We start from the raw sequence: 25335 nt of genomic DNA, 5'->3' as shown, positions 1-25335 counted from the left end.
TGAGAACAAGTCAAGAGGCATGTAAGATCCGAGTACTCTTTTTCACTGTACAGATGTCTATTTCATCCAATTTTTTTCATTATGATCCATAGAAAAAGAGATTTGTTTGCCTTTAAAAGCAGAAAAAAATCAGATGTGAAGCTAGATGATGGAGACAAGTCACAACCCAGTGCACATGCATCTAACAGGGAGCACTGCCAAAAACTTGAGAACTCTGACATTTGGTTTTAGAGGAGTAAGGGCCTAAGCCATGCAAAACGATCATCACCATGATTCCTGCATCAAAGAGGAGGGCCCACTGGCTCCTAGACATTACACTGGCCAGACACATTAGGATACATTGCTCTTCTCAGAGTATTTTCAATAAAGAAAAGCAGAAAACAGTAGATGGGAAGTTTTCCCTGTTCATTTTATTCACTCCATCTTTTTCACTAAATACAACAGGAAAATAAATATACTTACTTACTCTTCATTTCATCCTTTTAGTCTTATTCCCTATCCCTAAATTTTCCAGGAAGACAAATTTCCTGTGTGTTGGTGGTGGTTGAAGACAGCAACCACCTTGTCTGAAGAAAACTGTGTCATGAAGTCTGAGGTTCATAAGACAAGAGACTTTCAGTAAAAACTGGTTAATCGCTGTTTGTCAGCTGTTCCCTTTACCTCCCTCTCAAGGATTTTCTGCGCCCTGTGAGAAACAAGGCCTTGGACTACAAATGCCTCAGCCTGACAAGGATTTCTGTACCATAAACAGTAAAAATGCATAGTAGTATTGTAACTATGGACTCACCATGGTCTCACATATTATAACCTCCTCTAAGCAAGAAAAGGGAGACCCTTTCACCCTACATTATTTTTAGGAGATTGCAGTGAAAATTAGCAGCCAAGTATAATATAGTGGATCCTTGAACATGTATATATGTATATATATTTTAAATTTATATTTATACGTTAAATATTTTTTATATTCCATATAATTATATACAAATATTACATATATATATGTGTATATTAAAAAAAAACCCTGTGGTGCTATCTTGCCTTTAATATTGCCAGGGAGGCAACATTCAAGTAGTTATTTTTCTTATTTTAGCATTTATACACTAGAGTGTATTCAGTGCAGGACTGAATCTAATTAGCATAAATGCAGCTATGTGAAGATCAAAACACATGAAGATGTTTTGAAGACTGCAAAGACTGGAAAAAAAAGCTAAATTAAATACAACCACAACGTGCCATTAATTTGAAAAGAAATGTAAACAAATGGCAGGCTTCTAGGTATATATTCCATTTTAGGAAACCTAGGATAGTGAATACTCATTTTCTCTAAAGGGACTAGCACAGGGACATAAGACACTTGCTGGCATAGAATTACTCACATGATTCAAATTAGCCATAGATAGCTTACTGTATTTTGTGCCATTAACTTCAAATATGCTGGTTCTCCATATCTATCTTAGAGCATTAATATAATATTCACAAAAAGATTGCCCAGTAAAAGAAAACTAGAATACAAAAATAAAAAAGAAGTAATCAGCTGAGATAACTTTCTCTTCTGTTCTGCATATTTATGTATCATTTGCTTAAAATAAAATTTCACTCGACCAACCACCCATTTTGTTTTCTACTGCAATTATATTTTATTGCTCTTTGAATGAGTGGGGGTTTAATTATCAGCCATTAGTAAATTTCTAAATCCTCACCAAAGTCATTGGCAGAGTAGGAGACACATTTCTTCCACTGTGAAGTTACTGCATCTCGTATAGTTTAAAACCTGGTTTCTGTATCTTTCTCTGTATTTTCACCCAGGCTTTAGTCCTGTTTAGCTATGTGGGGCACCATGGAGAAAACACAAGGCTGCGAGGAGTGAGGGTGGGAGGCTGGGAGAAGCGTGGCAGCACTCCTCAGATCGCAGTGTCGGGCACAGCAAAGCAAGCTCGCGGGCGTCTGCAGCTGCAGGCCTGGCAGCACCAGGGTATGGGACATGAAGGCGACGCTTGTTCTCCAAGCAGCTCCTTGGATGTCACTGCCAGGGGATGGTTTTGGACAGCTGAGGGTTCTCTGGCACACCAGGGGACCTCAACACAGAGGAGAGGGCAAGCTCAATATTTAAGGACAGAGCCTTCAAAGTCTGAACAGGCTTCAGCTCTGGCCTTGATATTCGGCCCCTTAAGATTTGAGCCCCTCAAGATTTGAGCCTAGCAAACAGAGGTTTGAGTACTAATCAGTAGAAAAGTTATGTAACATTATGTAATTTGTAATCAATGAATGCTGATGCCTTTGTTTAACAAAATGTATAAATAGTGTAAAGTTCTGATAACTGGGTGAGCCAGGTTTTTTATGGGTTACCATCCAGCTCCCTACTTGTGCAAACTAGAATGAAAATTGAAAGGGTGTGTGAATTGGTGTTATGCACCAGGTAACGAGCCTGTGCTCAGGACAACATTCTCAAGTACAATTAGCAATGTTTAGAGAGGGTGGTTTCATTTGTTTCACACAGTCTCACTCTCTGGGATACTGCAAGGCAGTATTGTTGGTTTCCTGTAGGCAAGAACTTTCCTTAAACAGCAATTTAAAAAAAACACTATGTTGAAAAAAAAGCCCTAAAGTTCATTTTATGTCCACTGCTGCTGAAGAAACATTGCAAATGCCAGGCTGACCTGGAGAGTCACAGATCCTGTTCCACCTCGCTGTTACTCTGCTCCCTGTCAGCCTCCATCACGGAGCAAGACGTAATAGTAAAGACAAGAAACAAAGGAAAAGGGAAGAGAAAGGAATCAAAACTGCAAAACAAAGAACGCTAGAAAAAAGACCATCTTTTTTAAAAGCCAGTACATGATTAATGTTTCAAAGAAATTTTAGTGAAGGACAAAAATCTTGAAACTATTTAATGTTCCAAATCAGTTACAGACTCATATTTTCGCATATATTTGTATAAATAGTAGAGACATTTAGTTAGTCATGAGCTCTCACAAAGACATTTAATACAGTTTAATTGTCCCTTTTTTCTCCTCTTTATTTCTTTTTAACTACTGAAATCATCTTCTTTAATTGCATGCCAAAGTCTGAGAGTGTTTAGTGGCACTTGAAAACATTGACCGAATAAGCAAACCAATTAGATTAATTGGCACCAGAGGTACTGTGTGTCTTTGGATAATACACAGATGGAAAAAAAACCCTCAACATTTACTAGTTTTAAAACTCTGTTTGCAAAGCTTTGTTTGTTTTAAGGATTATGTCCATGTATCCTGCTACTATTGATTTTCACAGAGCAGGAATGGGATGTACACATCCTGTCACAATGTGAATCCACAAAATATCTTCCAGGCTGATATACAGACTCAAAACACAGACTCAAAAAATATTTATTACTTCCCATTTTCAGTCACAAAACAATTCAGAAAACATATTGTGCATGCCTCTGAACAAGATAGGGCAGAGGACAGGGTCACAAAAGAACTCCTCAAAAAATCAGCAAATTTTATTTCAGCAGTGCCATGAACAGCTAAATGCTTAGGCTTAAACACAGGTTCTTTCTAGCTTTTCTACTCTACTTTTGAAAAAGTTCTCTACTTTTTCAATCCTTTTTTTTTTTTATTCTTCCTTTTTCCGTATCATAGGAAGATCAGTAGGAATATTTTTTCTGGGACTGGCAACATATAATCTTTAATGTTACCCAACACTTTAAAGCGCCTCATGTGTTTTAAATTCCTGTATTGCCCTTTAGGAGTTCACACTCTGCATATTATGCAACAGACACAGTAAGTAGTTGCAAATTCTCTAAAGACTTTCATGCTGCAATGAGTGCTGGATAATTCATTGGTTGAAACAACTAGCCTAACATCTATTGCAAATTTGGTGGCATATTTGAGAAGTTATACAGCTCTTTTGAGCACACCTAATAGGTCTGATCTCTATTTAACTGAAAAGCAATGAAAGGAGTGACTGTAAATATTTTTTTTCTTATTTAAATGTATTATTAATAAAAAGAGCTTCAGAAGTCACCTGTGAGATAAAGGAATATTCCTGTGTTACCATACTAAAACTAGAACTGAAAAACAGAGTCTGATGACAGTCAGAGGGACACAGCTTGTAGAAGGAGCATTAAGTCCCAACAATCGTTCCTACACGGTGCTGCTGTGCATAAATCTATGCCTCCATCAAAACCTGTAGCCAACTGGGAGTATATCGTCAGCTCAGCAGAACTAGTAACTTAGTGCAAAGGAGTTTCACAAGGATAGAGTAGTTGCAGTCCTAGGGTATCAAAACCCTTTAAAAAATGTAACCTAAGTTGACTACATAAATGATCCATGACTTCAGTTCCATATGGCACCATAATGGACAGAATCAAAAAATCTATAAATCTTCCCATGACAGCTGCTTCTTGCTGTAGCATAGGCCTGAGCACCGTGCTTGTAGTAACTGGAAGATGAGATCACTGAACAGGGACCCTGCACATTTCAAAATGCAGTCAGATCTCTCACTTCAATGAGGACCCGCATGAGGCATGAGAACAGTCTATGGCCCATGTACAAAGAAAGGGGATTATTTTGAGCACATGTGAGATATGCCTTCCCAGATGGGTAACAAGAGAAGATGTCAGGAAAGATGAACTGATTTTCACCATTAGATGGCTAAGTATCCTCAGCTTTCAATCTCAGACATGAAAACACTTACCTTGCAGACCTTTTTAGTGAGTGCACTTTTGCTCTCGCACTCCTAGCCCCAGGTCTGTGATGGTATGGCACTGTCTGGAATCAGACCTGGGCTGTCTAGCCAACGAACAATGGGCTAATGGAGACTCATTGAAAGAGCATTTGATTCTGTTTCAATCATTTGATCTATTTGTTTTCAAAAGCACAGCACACAGATTGGAGAGGTTGGTGTTGCTAACTTTCCCTGGTACAATAGTCCTTTTGAAATTGGTGCATTGCTTACAACACAGCGCAATTGCTCCTGGGCATCTAAATTTTTCTTAATTTTGTTTTGGTATTGTATATGTACATATATTATTTAGATGGTGAATTTCTCCATGATGTTCAGACACCAATGGAATACTGTGCTACTCACAGTGCAGCGTAAGCAACAATTCAATCTCCACAGTATTGTAGAAATGATTTACAGTGAGTGACAATAAGCTATTTAATAACTGTTTCAGTTAAGGCTGTACAGTATATAGTAAACCTCTTGCCCGCAACACCTGTTTCAGCAGCTGTGGCTCTCTGCAGATCTGGAAAAACTCGTGTTTAGCTACCTAAATTTGGAGACAACAAATTCACCTGAGAGTTTCAGGTGCTTTAGAGACCACACTATAAACAATTAATTTAACCATTAATACCCATTAAATTTTTATTACAATATTTGCTTATATGCAATCAATCTTTAATGCTGTCAGCAATAATAAGAAAATAAAACTCCAAAATTTCAAATGTTCACTAACAAAGTATAGTGGTTGGGCTTTGTGTCATAAGAAAATTTATAAAAAAGCCAAAGATCCCAAACTTTTAGGCAAAACCAGCAGACAAAACATGAAATATTTTCAGGTGCAGTAAATTTCAGACTAGTTTTGCAAATTTCAGATGCAAGCTGTCCAGAAATTGTAGCATACCAAATGAGTTCTCTGTATACTCTCCCTGTGATACAGAAAGGATAAATATATACATACTCTGGCTGAATTCTTTACTCCTGATTTTAAAGGTTTATCAAACCTCTCTGGGGACTATATAACATAAATACATAGTGGGATCATATATCATAAATATATTGTGGGATTATATATCATAAATATAGAGACCTACTTCTGTACCTTAATTTCTTAAGGTCAGAAACTTGTGATCCCATATTGTTACAGACTCAGACAACTTACACCCTATGGGAGGCACATGGGTGTTTTTCTATAGCCCCAGTACTATGGTACATGATTTGGGGAATTGACATCCATGACAATGACACATAAATAAAATAGTTATGCATTTGGAGAACAAAATGGGGTAAAAACCTCAGTGACTTGGGGACCCTTTTGAAGACTAGCATTAATATCACTTGTATACTGTGGAAATTTTTATCACATTGTTTTGGAAAAAAAATTCAAATGGTTGTCATTCCTGTTCACTCCCAGAAATGACAGAACTGTGAGGTATAAAATCCATAGTTCTCTTCTTTCATGTCAGAAAAGAGAGTGCAAGCTCTGATTTTTAAATGCTTTTCATGCTTTTAAAGCCAATACCCAATGCAAGGTATGTTAAACTGGTTAAAAAGAAACTGCTTCTCTATCATGTTTCAGCATTTGGGGTTGAAATACAAGGCAGAACAATCTGAGTGCTATTTTTTTTGTTTCTGGTGCTTTGATAAGGTAAAGACAAAAAGGGGGAAAAAGCCCAAACAATCACAGATAAACTGGAGGACTACCAATAGACATTAAGTAGGACATAATGAATCAGTAGCTCTGCTGAGGGTTTAACAAAGGCGCCATTGTTCTGCCACACAACGGGGGTGAAAGGTTAATCAGAGGCAAGAGCATACTAAAATTTGGGGACAGGAAAAGATATTAAACCTTCTGAGAAATATCAAAAGCTCACTTTTGAACTTTTTCACCCTGCTTCTTTGGCATCTTCACGTCCCCTGGAACAAATCAAGATATCCTGATCTCATTAAATGACTGTTTAACTTACTTTTCTCAGAAATTTATTCCATACAGCCTTCATTCTCCAAGTGAGAAAAAACTGTCATTTTTCTATATTGATTCAATTTCCTAGGGCACAGGCTGCTCTTGTGTTTCAGCTTTTGAACACCAGAAAAAGTTTTCGTAGTTTCTCATTTAGCACTGCTGCACTGGGATTTTAAAAGATTCCTTAAAACTGTGTCTGATATTCTTCCATTTAAGAAATACTCTCTGAAGATTACCCCACTAAACTTCATTGTATTGGTTTGCACTGCTCTTATTCCTTCCCTCTAGTAAATTAACATACCTTCAGGCACATCAGCCTTTGAATCTTTTTTTCCCCAAGTAAATTCTAACACTATTGTTAATGTCTTATGCTCTCTCACCTCAAGTTGCATATATGTCAACACCCTCCATTCCTGCCTCTCTCTAGCCCAGTCTCCAACCCCTAATGATTTCTTATGGTGTTCCCACTGAAAGCAATTAGCTGCACCAAAGCTCACTCCCTCCTTCCTGTTGCAGATGCAGTACCTTTCCTCTCGGCCTATTTGCCTGCAGGCAGGACACTTGGGAAGACAATTGTTCTCTGTTCTTGTCATAGGTCCTTGGCAAGCACTCTCCATGTGCCTCCTTTCCCTCCAGGAGACAAAGCCAGTAAATTCAAGGGGACATAATTAATCACCCTTCAACTTTGGTGCTGTAACTGTTACTACCTTCAAAGAAAGAGCCTTCTACCTCTTTTTCTTGTGTGTACCCTGTACACTGCACCAACATTACAAACGGGTACCTTATCATTCTCTCTGATCATCCTCATATTTGAACAGCCTGATTTAAATGTTCCACTATTTCTTGTTCCTTTTTCTTGCCCTCTACTTCCAATTTAGAGGAAATCAGACATTTGTAATTCCTTAATTTAGAACACATTTCACTTGAGTTTTCAGTCTCAACCAGTTCTTGGTCTGTTTTGAGATACAGTGGCAACTGCAGGTCTTCTAAATGGTTTATATTTGTTCTGGCATCCACTGAAGTTTACAGGACAAATTTGGACAAATCTTTTCAGACATTCTCTGGTCCTTCTGGACCACACTGACCTTCTCCTGAAGACCAGCTATAGGATACACTGAAATATACTTGAAGCTGCATCAGAGGAAGTCAGATTGAACAACAGGAAAACAGTTCTTCAGACAAAGGGTGGTTGGGCACTTGAGAACTGGTTCCCTGTGGAAGTGGTCACAGCACCAGCCTAACAGAGTTCAAGGAGCATCTGAGCAAGAAGTTAATGCTATGGGTTAGAGTTAGGTGGTCCTGCAAGCAGCAGGGAGTTGCACTTGATGGTCCTTATGGGTATCTTTCAACTCAAGATATTCTGTGATTCCTGATAAAGTACTTTGGTAGCAGAAACAAATGTGACATTGAAAAAAAAAAGGAGGAGAGAGAATTTCCATACTCTCAACTTTATGCATCTGAATCAAGCAGAGAATGCAATTAAATTAGAAACTTAAGTTGCAGTTAAAATAAAAAGAAAACCATGCCTCGCAGGTCCTGAAGGAAAAGGAGGGAATGCTTGAGTTTCGTATGAAAGTAACCAAACGTACATAGCTTAAATAGCTCGAATTGGACTTTCAGAATTAAGGGAATATCACTGATTTTAGGGACAGGGAACCAGGGACAATTTTCTGCCATGAGCATTCTCAGATTAAAACCAAATGTCATTCAGACAGGAGTTGTAATTCAGCAACACAGAGTTGGGAGCAACCACAGAGAGAAAATCAGCATATATTATGGAGCTGGTTAACATAAATGATCCTTAATGACATGTTGGACATGAGAATTCATTCACCAGATCTCCTGGAGCCAAACAGATACTTCTGCTGGGTTTCATCAATCCTACTTATCATATCATCAGCCTGGATTTCTTCAAATTTTTCTCTAGCTTGACTCCCATTTTACATTTCACCTTTTATGGTAAAAGTAACTAAAGCAAAAGGTTCTCTCTGTTAAAAGTACTTCCTTGCATAAAAAAAATATTGTGTGGACATTTTTGTATTCCATAAGCCCTTGACCTTTTGGAGAAAACTCAAAGAAGACCACAGCTTTTTTAACCCTTTATGTTACACAGAATTCATTGCTAAACAAACTTTACATTTGATTCATAAGTTCAAGTTTGTATATCAATGTGTAACTTGGTGTTGTTTCATTTAAAAAAGGATATTTGTTGCCTAGTTTTCTGGCATCTGTCTTGAGAGAGAATGGAGGGAAAAACCCCACTAAAAGCCAATTAATTAGTTCTCTGTTTATATACCCCCAGATAAATAATGCATCCCCAGCTCTCCTCCAGATCTTTTGTGCTGCTCTGACAACAGGAAGAGACAGAAAATTCTTATAACTGGTTATCTGCCCCCGCCATTCATGAAAATAAATGCTCCAGACTGAATGACAGATGCTTTTCCTACTCTAAACTGCACAGTAGCCATGGGTCAGACTACATATGATTGAGTTTGATGGTTTGATAATGGTCCCATTCATAATTTTCCAGATTTTATTAGTGGCCATGGCTAAGTTTGTGGGATGCTCAGTCCTTGGACTTCACTATCAAGCCTTCATGTCTAGAGACAGAGTTTAAGGAAGAAAGGAGGTACTGATGTCAATGAGGAGTTCTCTAGAGCAATCCCGTCCCCCATACGTTTATAGGACCTGAAAGGCCACATCAACAGGTGCTAATCCAGGTGGCTGATACCCTAGCACAGCTACACCCTAACAGCTTGACACATCATGACTACAGAAAGACAAATGTAGTACCTATGCCTTACAACGAGAAAAGAAGGGTGATCTGATGAACTAAAAGCCAGTTATAATCTCAGTTTCTGTGCAATTCATGTAGTTATTGCCCTTGGAAATTTATTCCAGATATATGAAGATGGTGGTTGTGGCAAGTTACATCAAGCATTTACCAAGAGTAAATGCTCTCACTTTTGTGAGAGCAGTGGATGTCATTTACCACAACCTTAGTAACCAAATGATTCTGCTGTGGCATTTCCATATTTGGGTTCAGGCACTGAGGTCTGGGTGGGGAGACAGCTACACGAGTTAAAAATGGTTAGGTGTAAAGGCTGGTCACTAGTGTTTTATGCTAACCTGGAAACAGGTTAGGGATGGCATTCCCCAAGTGTCTGTGGGAACCTGTCTTGTTTTACACCTTTATCAGTGTCTCGAGGGAGAAGATGTAGTGCACCTGCCTCAGATTTCCATATGACACCAGTCTGGGGTACCTGTAGTCAAATACTTGATGGCAGGGCTGCATGACTTAGGCAGGTGGGAGGAAGGGGACGGTATTGACCCTGTAAAATTTAACAAGGACAAATATTGAGGTCTGCTATGGAAAGGCAGAGTGCTGCAGACTGGGTCTGGGGAGCAGCTCTGGCAGAAAAGCCAGGTAGCTGTCTGAAGAGGTACCAGTGGTGTAGCATGTGAGAACCATGGATCATCCCCTCTTTTCTCTGCTCAGACCATGAAATTATGCTTTACATACAGGAAAAACATTAACAGACTGTGAGACTTGGGGCCCGCAACACAGGACAGATCCAGAGAAGGCCACTGAAAATGGCCAGAGACCTGATGCACCTCTCCCTAGGAAGACAGTCTGAGAGAATCGATACTGTTCTGCCTGGAGGAGACCCCACTGCAACCTTCCCATAACTAAAGGGGGCTTATTTGAAAGACAGAGAAAGATATTTTACCAGGTCCTATAGTGATAGGACAGGAGGTAATGGTTTTGAACTGAAAAAGGGTTGGATTAGATTTTAGGAAGAAATTCTTGAATTTAAGGGGCAGTGAGGCAGTGGAAGAAGTTGCCTGGAGAAGCTGTGGATGCCCCATTCTGGAGATGTTCAAGGCCTGGTTGGATGGAGCTCTGAGCAATCTGGTCTAGTGGAATGTGCTCCTGGCATGACAGAGAGGTTGGAATCAGGTAATTTTTAGCAGTCTCTTCCATGAGAAACCAAGCAACGATTCTATGATACAGTATGTGCATTATTAAATACACAAAAGAAAAATTATCATTTGTGTAAAATCCAGAGCCAACCAAGTACATTTGGTCTGTAAAGCAGTATATCAAAATTGTTAAAAGGCTCCTTTAAAATTACTTCCATTTCCAGTGAATAGAGGGAGAATGGAACAGTTTACATTAAGCGCCATCACACAAAATTTACAAGATGGCCAGGGTATCAGACCCAGCCAGCACGGATTTAGGAGGGGTAGGTCATGTTTGACCAACCTGGTCACCTTTTATGACCAGGTAACCCACCTAGTGGATGCAGGGAAGGCTGTACATGTTGTTTTTCTGGATTTCAGCAAGGCCTTTGACGCTGTCTCCCATAGCACACTCCTAGACAAACTCGCAGGCCGTGGCTTGGACAGGAGCACTCTTTGCTGGGTTCAGAACTGGCTGCATGGCCGGGCCCAGAGAGTGCTGGTGAATGGTGTCACATCCAGCTGGCGACCAGTCACCAGTGGTGTCCCTCAGGGGTCGGTGCTGGGGCCACTTCTGTTCACTATTTTTATTGACGACATGGATGAGGGTTTAGAGTCCTTTATTATCAAATTTGCAGATGACACTAAGCTGGGAACGTGTGTTGATCTGTTAGAGGGACAGAGGGCTTTGTAGAGGGACTTGGAACGGTTGGATGGATGGGCAGAATCTAATGGGATGAACTTCAATAAGTCCAAGTGCCGAGTCCTGCACTTTGGCCACAATAACCCCCTGCACCGATATAAGCTGGGGACGGAATGGCTGGACAGTGCTCAGGTGGAAAGGGACCTGGGGGTGCTGGTGACAGTGGCTGAACATGAGCCAGCAGTGTGCCCAGGTAGCCAAGAGGGCCAATGCCATCCTGGCCAGTATCAGGAACGGTGTGGCCAGCAGGAACAGAGAGGTCATTCTTCCCTGTACTCAGCACTGGTGAGGCCTCACCTGGAGTATTGCGTCCAGTTCTGGGCCCCTCACTTTAGGAGGGACATCGAGTTACTTGAGCGTGTCCAGAGGAGGGCAACGAGGCTGGTGAGGGGCTTGGAACACAAGCCATATGAAGAACGACTGAGGGAGCTGGGGTTGCTCAGCCTGCAGAAAAGGAGACTCAGGGGTGACCTTATCACTCTCTTCAACTTCCTGAAGGGTGGCTGTAGTGAGCTGGGGGTCGGCCTCTTTCTCCGGGCAACAACAAACAGAACAAGAGGACACAGTCTCAAACTGTGCCAAGGGAGATACAGGCTAGAATTAAGGAGGAAGTATTTTACAGAAAGAGTGGTCAAATACTGGAATCATCTACCAAGGGAGGTGGTGGAGTCACCATCCCTCGAAGAGTTTAAAAAAAGACAGGATGTGGCACTTGGTGCCATGATCTAGTTGAGGTGTTAGAACATGGGTTGGACTTGATGATCTTAAAGGTCTCTTCCAACCTAGAATTTCTGTGATTCTGTGATCTCTACCAGCTTTTGTCCCTGAACAAAAACTACTTATCCAGGAAGAAGAAAAGCCTATTCTTAAAGGAACAGTGACATAAGGCACGTAAGACTGTGCCTGGATGCTCAACGCTACATTTAGTTTACTTGAACACTCAGTTCCTGGGAACAGGCCAGTACAAAGAGCTTCCCAAAGAATCTGGCAAAAGGGATTTTCAAGGAGAAACCATGGAGTTGGACCAGATGATATCTCTAACCTCAAAAACTTTGTGAAGCAGAGTCAATCTTGCTTTTCTTGCTTTAAATCCTTTTGAAGAAGAAACCGCAAATCCAGGATTGATTTAGCCACCAAAGGTTCTGCAGATGTTTAATGCATGACATTCTCATGGGAAGAGCTTGAGCCTTGATATTTTATTGTTAGAGTCATTGTCTTTAGAATGTAAATCCAGAACGAGAGAGGAAGGACATTGCATTGATGGAGAGAGAACAACTCTCTCCCTCCCTTTCCTCCCCCACCTGTCCACCTGCAAATATTAATCTGAAATCACAAAAGAGTAAAGGATAAAGGTAATTCATCTGAGCAACAAGCATCATGGTTAATTGTGAACATAATTAAACTTATACCAACCAACTTAAACCAAGGCACTGCAGAATTATGTCCCATAGTTACAAGACAATAGCAAGTGTCTATTGCAGCAACCTATTCTCATAGCTGTGACAATGCAAACAGAAAGGGGTGATTAGCACAGAAAAATCCCCGCTGACACTCAAGTTTTTACATAGGTTGTGAGCAGATGTCTGATGTACCTTAGCAAGAGATAGTTAAAAACTAATTGAGCACCTTAATCACTATTTCCCTTTATACACAGTCTGAGATTCACATATGTCTACAACAATAAAAGCATTTCTGGGCTGCCCTGACTGCAATGGTCCATAACAATCTTGATTTCAAATGTGGCTACTTTCACCAAAGCTTATTTTTCATTCATCCACTTACTATACACTGTGCTAAAAAAACCTGACACTAATGAAAGAAGTATTAACTTTTTCTTACATGCAAGACAATTTTTGAGAGTAAATATTTCAGAAGCTTATACTTGCTAGAAGCAGAAAATAATAATAATAATAATAATAATAATAATAATAATAATAATAATAATAATAATAATAATAATAATAATAATAAAAGAAGTCACAAGTGTGTTTCACTTCTGTCTTATGAGCTTCCCAAAGAAACAGCCACACCACAATAATCCCACTCCAAACCTAACCAGGTGCCTAGCAAGCATGGAACTTACAGTTCGGGACTAATAGAGTTGTAAAAAAAGAATTAAAATATTTAGCTGCATAGGCAAAGTGAAAATGTAGCTGCTCATAAAAGTTGAAAGAAAACTGCTTCATCTTGGATAGCCTGGGTGGTACAGGCTGAGCATATAATGAATGTTTCCTCTGCACCACTCAAAAACTGAGCCCTCCTGCTGCATTTTGCACCATTTTCTAGACCACCCACTCAGATGAGGATACACAAACCACATGTGCTAGGAATGTTTGCCCTGTGCCGAAAGCAGTATCAGCATTATGACCTTACTCCTTGCACAGTCAGGATTTTAATACAAACTTGCTTCTATTTTCAATTCCTTTGATTCTTTAACAGTTTGTATGTAGTCACTGGTTTTTAGATGCTTAAAGATTTGAAAGAGGAATGTAATTGTAGGAAAACCCCAGCATTATCAGAGTAGAAATGTTTTAAGTAAGTATTTCTTGTCCTTCTCCTTCTGAAAAGAGATAGGCTTTATTTCTAGGTCTTGTTAAAAAGCTGTGTCTGACACCTTCACAAACCCACTCTTTCCTAAACAAGACTCAAATGTTGCATTCTGTCTCTCTGTGAGGAATGATAAAAGTTAATAATTTATTCTTTGCTGTGATGAGAAGGGAGTTGTCTACTTACAGAAATTGCAGTTTTATATCATCAGCTTTCTAAAGGAACATATGAAAATACATAATCTATTTGATGGAAGATTCAGGAAATGGTTACTTCCAGTCAGAATGATACTGAATGATAATAAAAATACATCTGCCACATTCACAGGCTTACATTTAACTTTACTCAAATTACAAGACTGGCAATATTAAAGTAAATGAAAAATGCAAGACTACCACTTTGCAGTACAATCAGCCTGGCTGAGGTAAAACATAGAATGTAAGTCAGATAAAATACTGAAACAAATGTGAAACAGACATTAGCATCCGAAACAATAAAACACCTAAATTTTTTTATGTTGTTGCAATCTCCACTCTCTGTTTCTACTTATCAACAACTGCAGATTTTACAATAACAAACCAAAGCAGTTGACTATTGCATCTCTTCTTTACACCTTTTTTTCTTTCTCCCCATTCCACCCCAGGGCTTTGTTCTCACTGTAGTAACACTTCTCTTTCCTGTCTAGTCACAGTAGCATTTCTTGCTGCTCAATCAAATGCAAGGCTCTTACAGTGAGTGTGCCTTGATGTTAATTTATCTGTCCAGACACAGAGCCAGCCTTGTAAATGTCATTGGTTCAGCAGCATTAACACACTGATTAACTTCCAAGCATGCACAAAAGCACTGCAGATATATGTGTTTTAGTCCCTGTCATCTGTTAGGAAGGCTTTTATGCCCAGCAGTAAGACTCCGTACAGTGTATAGAGCAGCTTCCTGGTGTACACCGTATTCTACTGCATACTGCTTGACAATTAAGAAAACTATTGAGGCTCATACAAACATGCCTCACACTTGTTAAACTTTGGAACATCTCTTGTTTTGCTGCTTATTTCTGTAGCTCCTCCTAGCTCCTGCTGTGGGTGAAAACCTGACAAAATTTTCATCGTGATTCCTAATTTCTGCAAACCACAGGCGAATGAGCAAACACAAAACAGACTCTGTGGACTGAAACAGGAGTTTACTAAAAGATAGTTTGTCATTGAACTGCAAGTGGTAAAAGATGAGATATGGTGCAACCAAACAAATCAAACATACTACCATCAACGCAGTGTCCGGAGTAAGATAATGCATACAACAAAACCAAATGAATGAGGCAATTTTCACCTCAGGCAATTCTACAGTTTTCCCATCAATTTTGCAAACTAAGTGACAGGTTTTGGAACAAATGGGTCATTCAAGAGATCCCAAAACACTGGTACAGCTTCTAGGAAAGGAAGATTATACCCAGTAAGGACCAAGGACTCAAACTAGATTGTGAAAGTACTTTATTTCACTGTGAGAATGGGAAAGAAGAACAATGGGCCAGGCAAAACCCAAGAACTTGTAATTTCTTTCCCAGAGACTAAAAGAAACTTTAATAGAAATATACTGGGCTCTCCAAATGTACTGTACTGTGTGCATTTTGTTTCTGAAATTGAAAGTATAGACTTTTCTAAAAACATCAAACCAATGAAGAGAGAGAGAAACGATCAACCATTTCTTGTAGTCCAAAGGCTGAAGACTGAGCCCAGATTTAGTTTTACCTTGGAAGACTCTCTTCACTTCAGTGTATGAGAGCAGTAAAGGAGGCCTCTTCCTCCTTTCTAGCTCTTTTTCTTTAGCACAGACTAAGATGGCCTTCAAATTTAGATGATACTGGAAGTTTTGTAAAGCCTCTCAGCTGATTTGTAAGAAAAATTAATTTTTTTTTAATTTGTCTACCGAATTGGACATCCACTTTCTGAGGAGGAAAGTTTCTAGTGAGAAAACTGCCTTTGCTACTGGATACAACTGCTGCTCTAGTAACGGTGACTCATGCTGAGAATTACTCTAGATATTGGAACTTACTGCTAAACTCTGTCTGGTCCAAATTCTCTTATATAACTGCTTTAAACAGCTTTATGCTAAGTAAGACTTCAAAACCTTTGTTGCCAAAACACTTTAACCCATCTCAAAGATCAATGCTCATAGACATTAAAGACTTGGAAGGGTATCTTGTTTCTCCTTTAAGAGAAAGATGAATGTCTGAAATTAGGTGAACATAGATTTATTTTGTTTCCATATACAAAATTAGATGAAAATAGCTAACTTTAAAATTTAGATCAAAACTTAGTCACTCTATTTCTATCAGAGTTTTGTAAAAAAGTCAATGCACACATTGACACCAACAGTCTATTTTCTCTCTCTCATTGAATTAGAAAATTTAAGAGTTTAAGGATCATCCACAGTTTGCATGAAATTCAGCACTGATTTGATACTGTAATTGATGTTATCTCCCTTTTATGCCTATTTATCTAGTTTTTCCTTTCCTCCATCCCTGTTCTCAGTGTACAATAAAGCTTATCTGGTATTTTAAGGGTAAAATGAATCATTTCACCATTTCTAAAAAAACAGTGCAATAGTTGTACTAGAAGTATCCCCTTCTGAAACTCAATGAGTCTTTACCACAAGACTTAGAAAAGTCCAAGTGGACAAATTTCCATATACATCTGGTATAACTAGAAGACAGGAAAGTTGAACACACATTTGTAGACCAAAGGTTTTTAAGGTTGCTTTTAGATTACCAAACATTTTTATATAAAACAATCAATAAAAATTGAAGTTTATCCCCTTTACATGCACCCCTTTTCCCTTCCCCATCGTCACCTGCCTTCTGTCAATAGTAAAGTTAACATTACACTCCCAGTCCTCCATCCCCTCCCCAATTGCACATTAAGACATGGACTTAAAAGAACAACATAACGCTTCAAGTATGCTTCATGCCAATCATCAATAAGAGTCATAACATTACTGAAAAAGTACACTTATTCTTCAGAAGCCTAAGGAGGACTTCCTGCGGAGTATGATCAAACAACATTTTAAATAAGAAAAAAGCCCCCCAACCCAATATGTATCGTGCCCTTTCAAAAAGAGTAAAGTGTAAAATTTTCTTTGGACTTAAAGAAACAGTATTAAGATTTACCATCTGAATAAGAAATAACCCCAATAGTTTTTCAGTGCTGCACAAACTGTGCACATTAAACAGTAAGTCATAAAGATACTACTGTTTAGCTCTACACATAGAGACTACATGTGGCATAATAAGCATACACATGACATACTGGCCTGTCTAGCAACAAGATACATTTATCAGTCTGGTAAACCTGAACAAACCTTTGCATCCAGAAGTATTTTTAAAATTATTATTTTCTCTTGTCATTTAAGAATTTGAGTTTTTCATATAAAAGCAATGATTTCATTGAGAAACCATCAGCAATATGAGAGCATGAAGCATCAATGTGACACTGAGTATACATCCTCTAATTTGATCAGGCATTAACAAGGATCCTGATTTCAAGAAATAATGGATGCTATGAAAGAATACTCATTTTTATAGACAAGAAATTCTTCTGGAAACACAATAAGGTTATCAACAGATACCAAAATCTGAAAAGTTTAAAAAGCATATGTGCATGTATGTGTGTATGTATATACATATACACAGGTGTAGTACACGTGTATATATAAACACACATACAGATGATATCATACATGTATTTTATTTCATGTATTCATTTAACTGTATAACAACATTTTTTCTTCTTTTCAAACAAAAGGTTTTAATTTAGCAGTTGTAAAAAAACAAACTAAATCAGAAAAAAATCCCCAAAACAAACTAAGCAGATCATTTACTTTATGAATGAACAAAAATGTTATGCAAAAAGTTTTATGGTAGAAGTGAGTCACACACAGCAGAAGAGTGTTGAAACTCAAAGTAATAAATAGCTCCAAATTAAAAATTTTCTACAACGTGTTCTTTAAAAACAGGACCAGTACTTTTTCTTTTATCGTGAGCTCCTGCAGAACACCTTCACTCTAATATATATTTAATTTTGCAACATTTAAATGGACACAAAAATGTAGACTGCAAGAGTTGCCAGATTCAGGACAGTATACAAAGCATTTTTTGTCAAAAGTCTTATTGGTTTATTCACTGAGGCTAGACAGCAAGTCATATGAACCTATTTGGTGCACTTTTTAACTGTGGTTAAAATCAATATCAGTAAGTGGATAGAATCAAGGACTTGCAGTCCAAGCTGCTGTGGTAGACAGGAAATGAAATACAGGGCCACTGCTTGGTTGCCACGTTTGTATCTTGTTTCCCAGAACTGCAGAGCTGGAATCAAGACTGTAGTGTTTTAATTGACTAAAGAAAGAGAGCAAGAAGTGGCATTTCAATGTGAATAAGGTTACTAGGCTTGTGAAAGTACTGCATCAAAAGAGCACACAAGGGACCTCACTACTTGCAATATCTGGTAGTGTCACTCAGTGACTCATTGACTTTTGGATACATGTATGCAATAATAAATAGATCAGTTATGTAGTAAGGCAGTGTGTTGAACATGCATTCGTCTTGTGGACTTGAACACCACAGAGAGAGATACATGATATCATACACATTCATTAAGAACAAGTATTTTTGTTTGTTTTTCTGTGTTTGTTTTTTCAAGGCTATCCAGGCAAACTCTTCCAGAGCATTTTCTTCTTGAGAAGAGTGGTCCTCTGAGTCTGGTCACTTTTGCTCTCCTTTATCAAGAGACTGGCTTTAAGGAAAAAAAAAAGCTGAAGAGGTTTTTGGTTTTTTTCCCCTCCATTTTGGTCGCATCATTCTGCATGCATCATTTAAAGAACAGTTTTTGACACAGCCATATGCTGAATCCTCAGGAGGTTCCAGATGTTTCCAGATAACTCTGTAGTTTACGGACTGTGGTTTTGTCCAGTGAACAAAGATCAAAGTCAAAGGTTGTATTTGTGATATGAAAGTGTCCAGTTTCTTCTATAAGATTTACTATCTGAAAAAAAAGAAAAGATGCAATTGGAAATTCCAGCAGTTTTACATGCCCACTGTAAGTATAAACAAGCACCATTTGAAAGGTCTAACATGAGGCAAATTGCCCCAATACTTGCAGATTTAACCATTATCCTTATCATTCACTTCCTTTCTGACATGCATTATTGTCCAGATTCTGGTATCTTGGTTGTTTTTTTTTTTTTTTAAGATCATCATCAACCATAATGTCAGCATACCCATCTGCTGTTGCTGCAAACATTAGCACTGACAAAATATTTTTCAAATGTTCAAAGAAAATCTGCTTATTTTCTAATTCAGTTTAAAAAATAGGGGAGGAAGGGGCAACATTATACTCTTAAGCTCAAACAAATAATTAAAAATCCCAAGTAGATCTCTGGAATGTTTATTATGTGCATAGCTGCTAAGCAGGTTACATTAGGAAATAAATTACATAAATCTTTCTGCAAGCGAGGAAAAGAAAAAAATCCTTAGAGAGTCCAGTCCTATTATTAAAAAAAACCCAAACTCCAAGAAATCTTACATGAACTGCTAGTTCACAAAGTAGTAGTCACTTTTTGAGTAACACAGTTAAATCTTTTTTTTTTTTTTTGCCAAATAAACTATGGAAGGACTCCCAGCAAGGTCATAACATCATTTAGGTTGTGGGGTCTTCATCCTTAGAGATATTTCAGTCATTTGACATAGTCCCAGGCGATTGGCTCTACATGGCCTTGTGACCTCCAGAGATTCCTTCCAACCTTAACCATCTCACATTTCCATGAAATCAACAGTAGACACCTAACTTGTGCCTTTCTGCAGTTGTGACATTTTTAGTCATTAAACTGTAGTCTTTATTTTTGAAGAGTGGTCATAACACAATTGCTATAAAAATAACTTCAGATATTTTAAGTTCTGGGATGCATACCTACCTCAAAAAAAACCACACTGAGCATCTTGAAAAGCCAAAGCATTATTTGTCAGAGAGGGCTAACAAAGCGCCAGCACATGGCTGCTATAAATCTCTTACGTGTGGTTTCATTCCAAGAGACAGACATGCCAAGGGCACACAGAAAAGCACTCCACCTCGCCGTGGCCTCTGGGTAGCTCATGGACTCACAGAACAACACTGCTCTTCTCAGTCCTTCCAACCACGCCTCGTGCAGCACTCAGGCTACACTCCAAATCCTGTCTGCAACCTCCAATTGGAAACCCACTTAGCTCTGGGGCTTCCACATACACCTCCACTGAAACACTACTGCAAGATACTCCTTGATTGTTTTGAGCTTTAGTACTCTGACTGCAATTCCTTTTCCACAGCTGGAGGAGATACACACGTATGCACACATGGGTTACAGAATGTACCTTAAAAAGACAAATCTGTTAGCAATAACCAACTTCACAAAGAACAATTAATTTAAACTAAATATTTTGTAGATTTCCACTCTCCATGTCATTACATAAACAGATATTTTTTCTTCTCAGACCAGAGAAGTAAAGACTATGTAAATGATAAATGAAATATGAAATGTGTATTGTCAGGCATGGAATGACACAACCAAGAACAGATAAAATAGAACGGATACAAGATAAAATAATAAAAGGGAAATGCTTGTTACAATAAAAATCTCCCTTTTCAATCACCCTTTATTTTCAAAGATGGGAAAATATAAAAATAAAATCTGCTTAATTTGGATTACAGCTGCCCATAATTCTGAAAGCACCCGGAAAAAATCTCACTTTTATTAGCACATAGTTTAAATTTGTACCTCTTGCTTTCAACTTCTTTTCCATATAGGAATTTTTAATCTAAAATTACTAACTTCATTTGTCCACTTGTTGGTTCACAGATTCTTGCAACACTTTTCCATCCCCTACTGTTGTTCTGCAATTGACATGAGGCAAAAAAAACAATGGAGCGTGAAAAAACTGATTGATACCAGAAGCAAACTTTGATACGTATTATTATTCTCATTTTTTGCCACTCTCTACAGCCTCATCTAAGAGAGAAGCAAAGGTAAGTAGTCAATCCAGCCTTCTTTTGTAAAGTCTAGAATCTAATCTTGGGCTTGCTATCTGAATATCCACTGATATCCACTGAGACAAATTAATGGCTGCACAAGAAGTTTACAGAAGCAGTGGCCAAGAAAATGCAGCTACATTGAACAACTCTGTCTATCACTTCCTTGTGTTACTGTGGAAGAATACTACCCCTAATAACCCCCACTGCAATATACTTGATTTTAGAAACAAAGATTATGTGGAAGTGTTAACACATGTATTTTTAAACAGTGCTGCATATTTTAAGAAATGGATAAGGACTTCTATTGATCAAGTTCTGCTTTTGGCTTTTAAGCTCTAGGTCAAGGGAAACACAAACATTTTAAATATCCAGCCCCCAAGAGATACAGTCGCTATGTCTGGGCACCTGGCAAGTGACTGAAGTGAACCCCAAAGGCTTTAATGGGTGTACAAAAATGTATCAAGATAAACCCAGACAGCCCAATGAAAAACACCTGCCTGTGTGCCAGTCAATGAGGAATTCATGACTTACAGTATTAGCATATAGCATCCTTGTGCTATTCAGAAATTCTTCAAAAAGAATAAAATATTGAGATTAGCTGCTCGGAAATCTGACAGTTGTAACATTAAAGACACAGCATTAAAATGTTTTATTCCAAAAGCTCAGGCTGCAAAGAACAAAATATCCCATTTGTTCCTGCTGTATAAGCTTTGCTTTTCTGCAGTAAATTACGTCTCTGTTTACATAATGTCTCTCCAGCTCAGTTTCATCATTATCCATCATAGTATAACTATTTATCAGCCTTTAAACAAGCAAATGAGTGTGTTTGTATAAGGAAGTCAAAGTGCAACTAATGACAGTCATTTTTCAATTTATGGAGGGTTTTAGGCCATGTGATAGTTTCCAGACCTCCAAGCTGCCTCTGGCAGCAAATTCTAAGAAGATAGTTGCCATCTGAAGTTAAGCACCTTCAGAACATGAGCAACCTAGTTTTCAGCCATGCTACAAGCTCTCAATTTCTTCCTTAAGCCTGTGCTGCCTAATGCACTGGCTTTGGATTTTTTACCAGCTGAAGATATGACTTCTGATGCCTGAAAACAAGACAAAAAGTTACCAGAAATGTTGCTGCCTTTCATAGGGTCATGCTAACATTTTCTTCACTGAAAATGCAGAGTTAGAAACACTGCTTTAGCCAGCCAAATTCATTTGAATGTATTGGATATGCTGCATTAATATCTGATAAGAAAAAGAAAGAAGAAGGAAAAGGAGAAAGGAGAAAGGAAGAGGGAGAGGGAGAGGGAGAGGGAGAGGGAGAGGGAGAGGGAGAGGGAGAGGGAGAGGGAGAGGGAGAGGAAGAGGAAGAGAAAAAAAAGAAAAAGAAGAGGAAAAGAAGAGGAAAAGAAGAGGAAAATAAGAGAAAAAGAAGAGAAAAAGAAGAGAAAAAGAAGAGAAAAAGAAGAGAAAAAGAAGAGAAAAAGAAGAGAAAAAGAAGAGAAAAAGAAGAGAAAAAGAAGAGAAAAAGAAGAGAAAAAGAAGAGAAAAAGAAGAGAAAAAGAAGAGAAAAAGAAGAGAAAAAGAAGAGAAAAAGAAGAGAAAAAGAAGAGAAAAAGAAGAGAAAAAGAAGAGAAAAAGAAGAGAAAAAGAAGAGAAAAAGAAGAGAAAAAAAGAGAAAAAGAGAAAGGCCTCGTCACTGCGAAAGATGTGGTAGAGGAATTTCTTTGTAAACATGATTTCTGACCAACATCTGTCTTGCCACAGTCCAATATTCATATAAAAACTGCTCACAGGACTGATTGCTTGGTGAAATGTTCTTCACATATCTTGTCCCTCTCGGGCAATTCTTGTATGTTTGTAAGTAGCACCTAACATCAGAATTATTTCATTATGTATCCGGGCACTTGCAGTGTAGTATCGCATCTCTCCTGTCTTCTCTCTTTCTCAGCTTCCTTTAACAAAGTGTCTCAAAGAGAATGCCGCTCTTGGGAAAGAGCCATATTTACAAAGATACATTTTTCTCCTTTCTCAATTTGGCCGCATTCCTGTTTGCTGTCATGCCTATGGACTTGGTAACAACTGAGATTGGAAAAAAAATTGAAAAAGAAAATCCTTTTCATGACCCTCGGTGTAAGTTTAAAGAGCCCATGCTTTTACACTATATCAATGTCTTCACTGTTTTTCTGCAAGTCTTTGAAAGTCTCTGTGCAAGAGACTTACCTGCCCTAACAAACTAACAAGATGACAGCTGCCATTCAGGAACACATGACTCCATCACCAGTCCACTTCAACATCAACACCTCTAAAACTCTTGCAGCTGTCTACAGTTTTCTGTTGCATATTTTTGCATTTGATCCCTCTTCTCATGCAGTAACCACAATCCCATTATGCAGTTTTACACCTTGCTGTTCTCACCTTTGTACTTCCTACAATCTCTATGTATTTCTTAGTATAGAAGTTTCATATTAATTCCTAGAGACTTTCTCAGCTCTGTACCTTTTGAATTTCTGTGCACACTGGAAGTATTTTACATTAACTACATAGCTGCAAAGCAGTAAGAACATCTAAGATGGGATGGCAGATTATTTGTAATGTAGAGAAGCACTGATTCTCTGCAAGTTATCCATTCAGTATTGGGAAGATATTTCTATAAACGGATAAAATCATAAGAATTAATGAGTTGCAGAATGTTAAAGGATTAAAGGCTTTAAAACTAAGCTGTGTTTTGTTTTACAGCACCACAGACCATCCACTAGTGCAGACAGCCTAATAGGTAAGTAATTTGGCTCTTCCACCCACTCCTGGTAGACTTCTGTAGCCAGCATCATGGTGTTCCCAGAAGAGCTGAATCCCTGTCCCAGCCTACACAGCCTGGCCATAAATACAGCTTTCACTGGGGCTGTACCAACAGCCTGCAAACGCTCTGAAACACGGGAAACAGTCTGCAAAAACAATTTCCCCCAGGAAGGCAACACCAGTTCTACATCAACCAAACTTTCATAATGTAAATAATAATGTATAAGTAATCATGGATTGCAGCATTAAAATGCCTCACTCCTAATGCAAGTTGTGAGGCAAAGTTCATGAATAAATGCTTTCTCTGGTTTGACAAATTGTCTCGAGAGGGGAAAAAAAAGTCTAGTTTAAAACACACAACAAGAGTATACTGCTCTTTTTCATTTACTCAGACTAGGATACTCTAAATTTCCAGCTCAGTTATGTTTCTTTTCACGTGACTTTTTCCTTGTATTAGTAAGCTCCCACAAAGCTTACTATAACAGTACTCTAATATCAGAATGAACACAATTTAGTGGACAAACCCATTATTTTTCTAACAAAGACAAATAATTCATCACCGAATAAATGCTGCCAGTGAGAAAGACAATGAAGTGTTCGACTTGAAGCGCTTTACTTACTTGGAAAGTATTTCTTAGGATGGCCTAGTAATTCCAATATGAAAGGATTTTGCTAGTCCCAGCCCCTTCTCAGATCAGGCTCAGTTGTGGAGTCAGATCTGGCTACTCCAGGCTTATCCTGTCAGGATTTCAAAAGCTCTAGACCACCATCATGGGGGAAAAAAAGAAGGTTTCCTGCTTGTTTGTGTATTTGCTCTGTACAAAACATTTTGAAGTTGATTTTCTTTTCCAAAATTCCACAATAAGCCATGTAAGCCCTATGGTCTGAAGGCTGTCCAAACAGCCCCAGTGGAAGCTGAGTTCATGTCCTGACTGTCCAGGCTGGGACAGTGGCTCAGTTCTGCACTGCTAACAGCACTACTGGCCACTAATGTGAATCAGCAGCAATACCATTTGGAAGCTCTGCCTTGGACAAGTGGGGAAATGAGTGCTCAGGGAGCAAACACAAAGTGGGATTTTTTACAAAACAGTGTCTTTTCCAGATTCAGTTTTAATGTGAACTCTTTGAGAATCAGTGAACAATGTGAAGTGGATAGGGTGTTGCAATTCCTATATCTTAGCCTCCTTCAAAATTATTTCTCTATGTAGATAAAAATTTGGCTCTGCTACCATTCTGAAAGCATGCTTTGGTTCTCTTTGTAGAAAAACGAAACTTGGGAGGCAACAGTACATTAAATATGGAGGGTAACCAATATGCATCACTGTGTGTTATAAGATGAAATCTGACAAAGTTACCAAAATTTCATCTTTAATTAAGAATAACCTTAACCAAGATTTTCCTTTTCCATGACCTCTCAATAGTTTTCTCATCTTTACTCACAATATGGAGCCTGAACTAACAAAGCAGTTAATACTGGAGCTTCCAAAATATTGTTAACAAGCTTAGTAGAAAAATTTGACAAGTGATTGCAATCTTTTAGAAGTGGCAAAAATCTTCCTCTTTACAACATCTCTAAAACATAATAAAACCATCTGTGCTACAATTGCATCTACTTTGTT

At 38.4% G+C, this 25335-nt stretch overlaps 1 protein-coding gene across 1 annotated transcript in view; it reads right to left on the bottom strand.

Annotated features, from left to right (window-relative positions):
• Positions 1-15347: 15347 nt before the first annotated feature.
• The window catches only part of MLLT3 (MLLT3 super elongation complex subunit), a 117771-nt gene continuing 107783 nt past the window's right edge, over positions 15348-25335 (bottom strand). The window contains exon 12 of the mRNA XM_058044310.1: positions 15348-18907. Within this exon, the coding sequence (XP_057900293.1) occupies positions 18776-18907 (132 nt within the window). The 3' untranslated portion in view covers positions 15348-18775. The remainder of the gene's footprint in view (positions 18908-25335) is intronic.

Source organism: Melospiza georgiana, chromosome Z (assembly GCF_028018845.1).
Source record: "Melospiza georgiana isolate bMelGeo1 chromosome Z, bMelGeo1.pri, whole genome shotgun sequence".
NCBI classification, from domain to species: Eukaryota; Metazoa; Chordata; class Aves; order Passeriformes; family Passerellidae; genus Melospiza; species Melospiza georgiana.
Note: the sequence above shows the minus strand (reverse complement) of the source record. Positions and strands in the feature narration are given on the sequence as shown.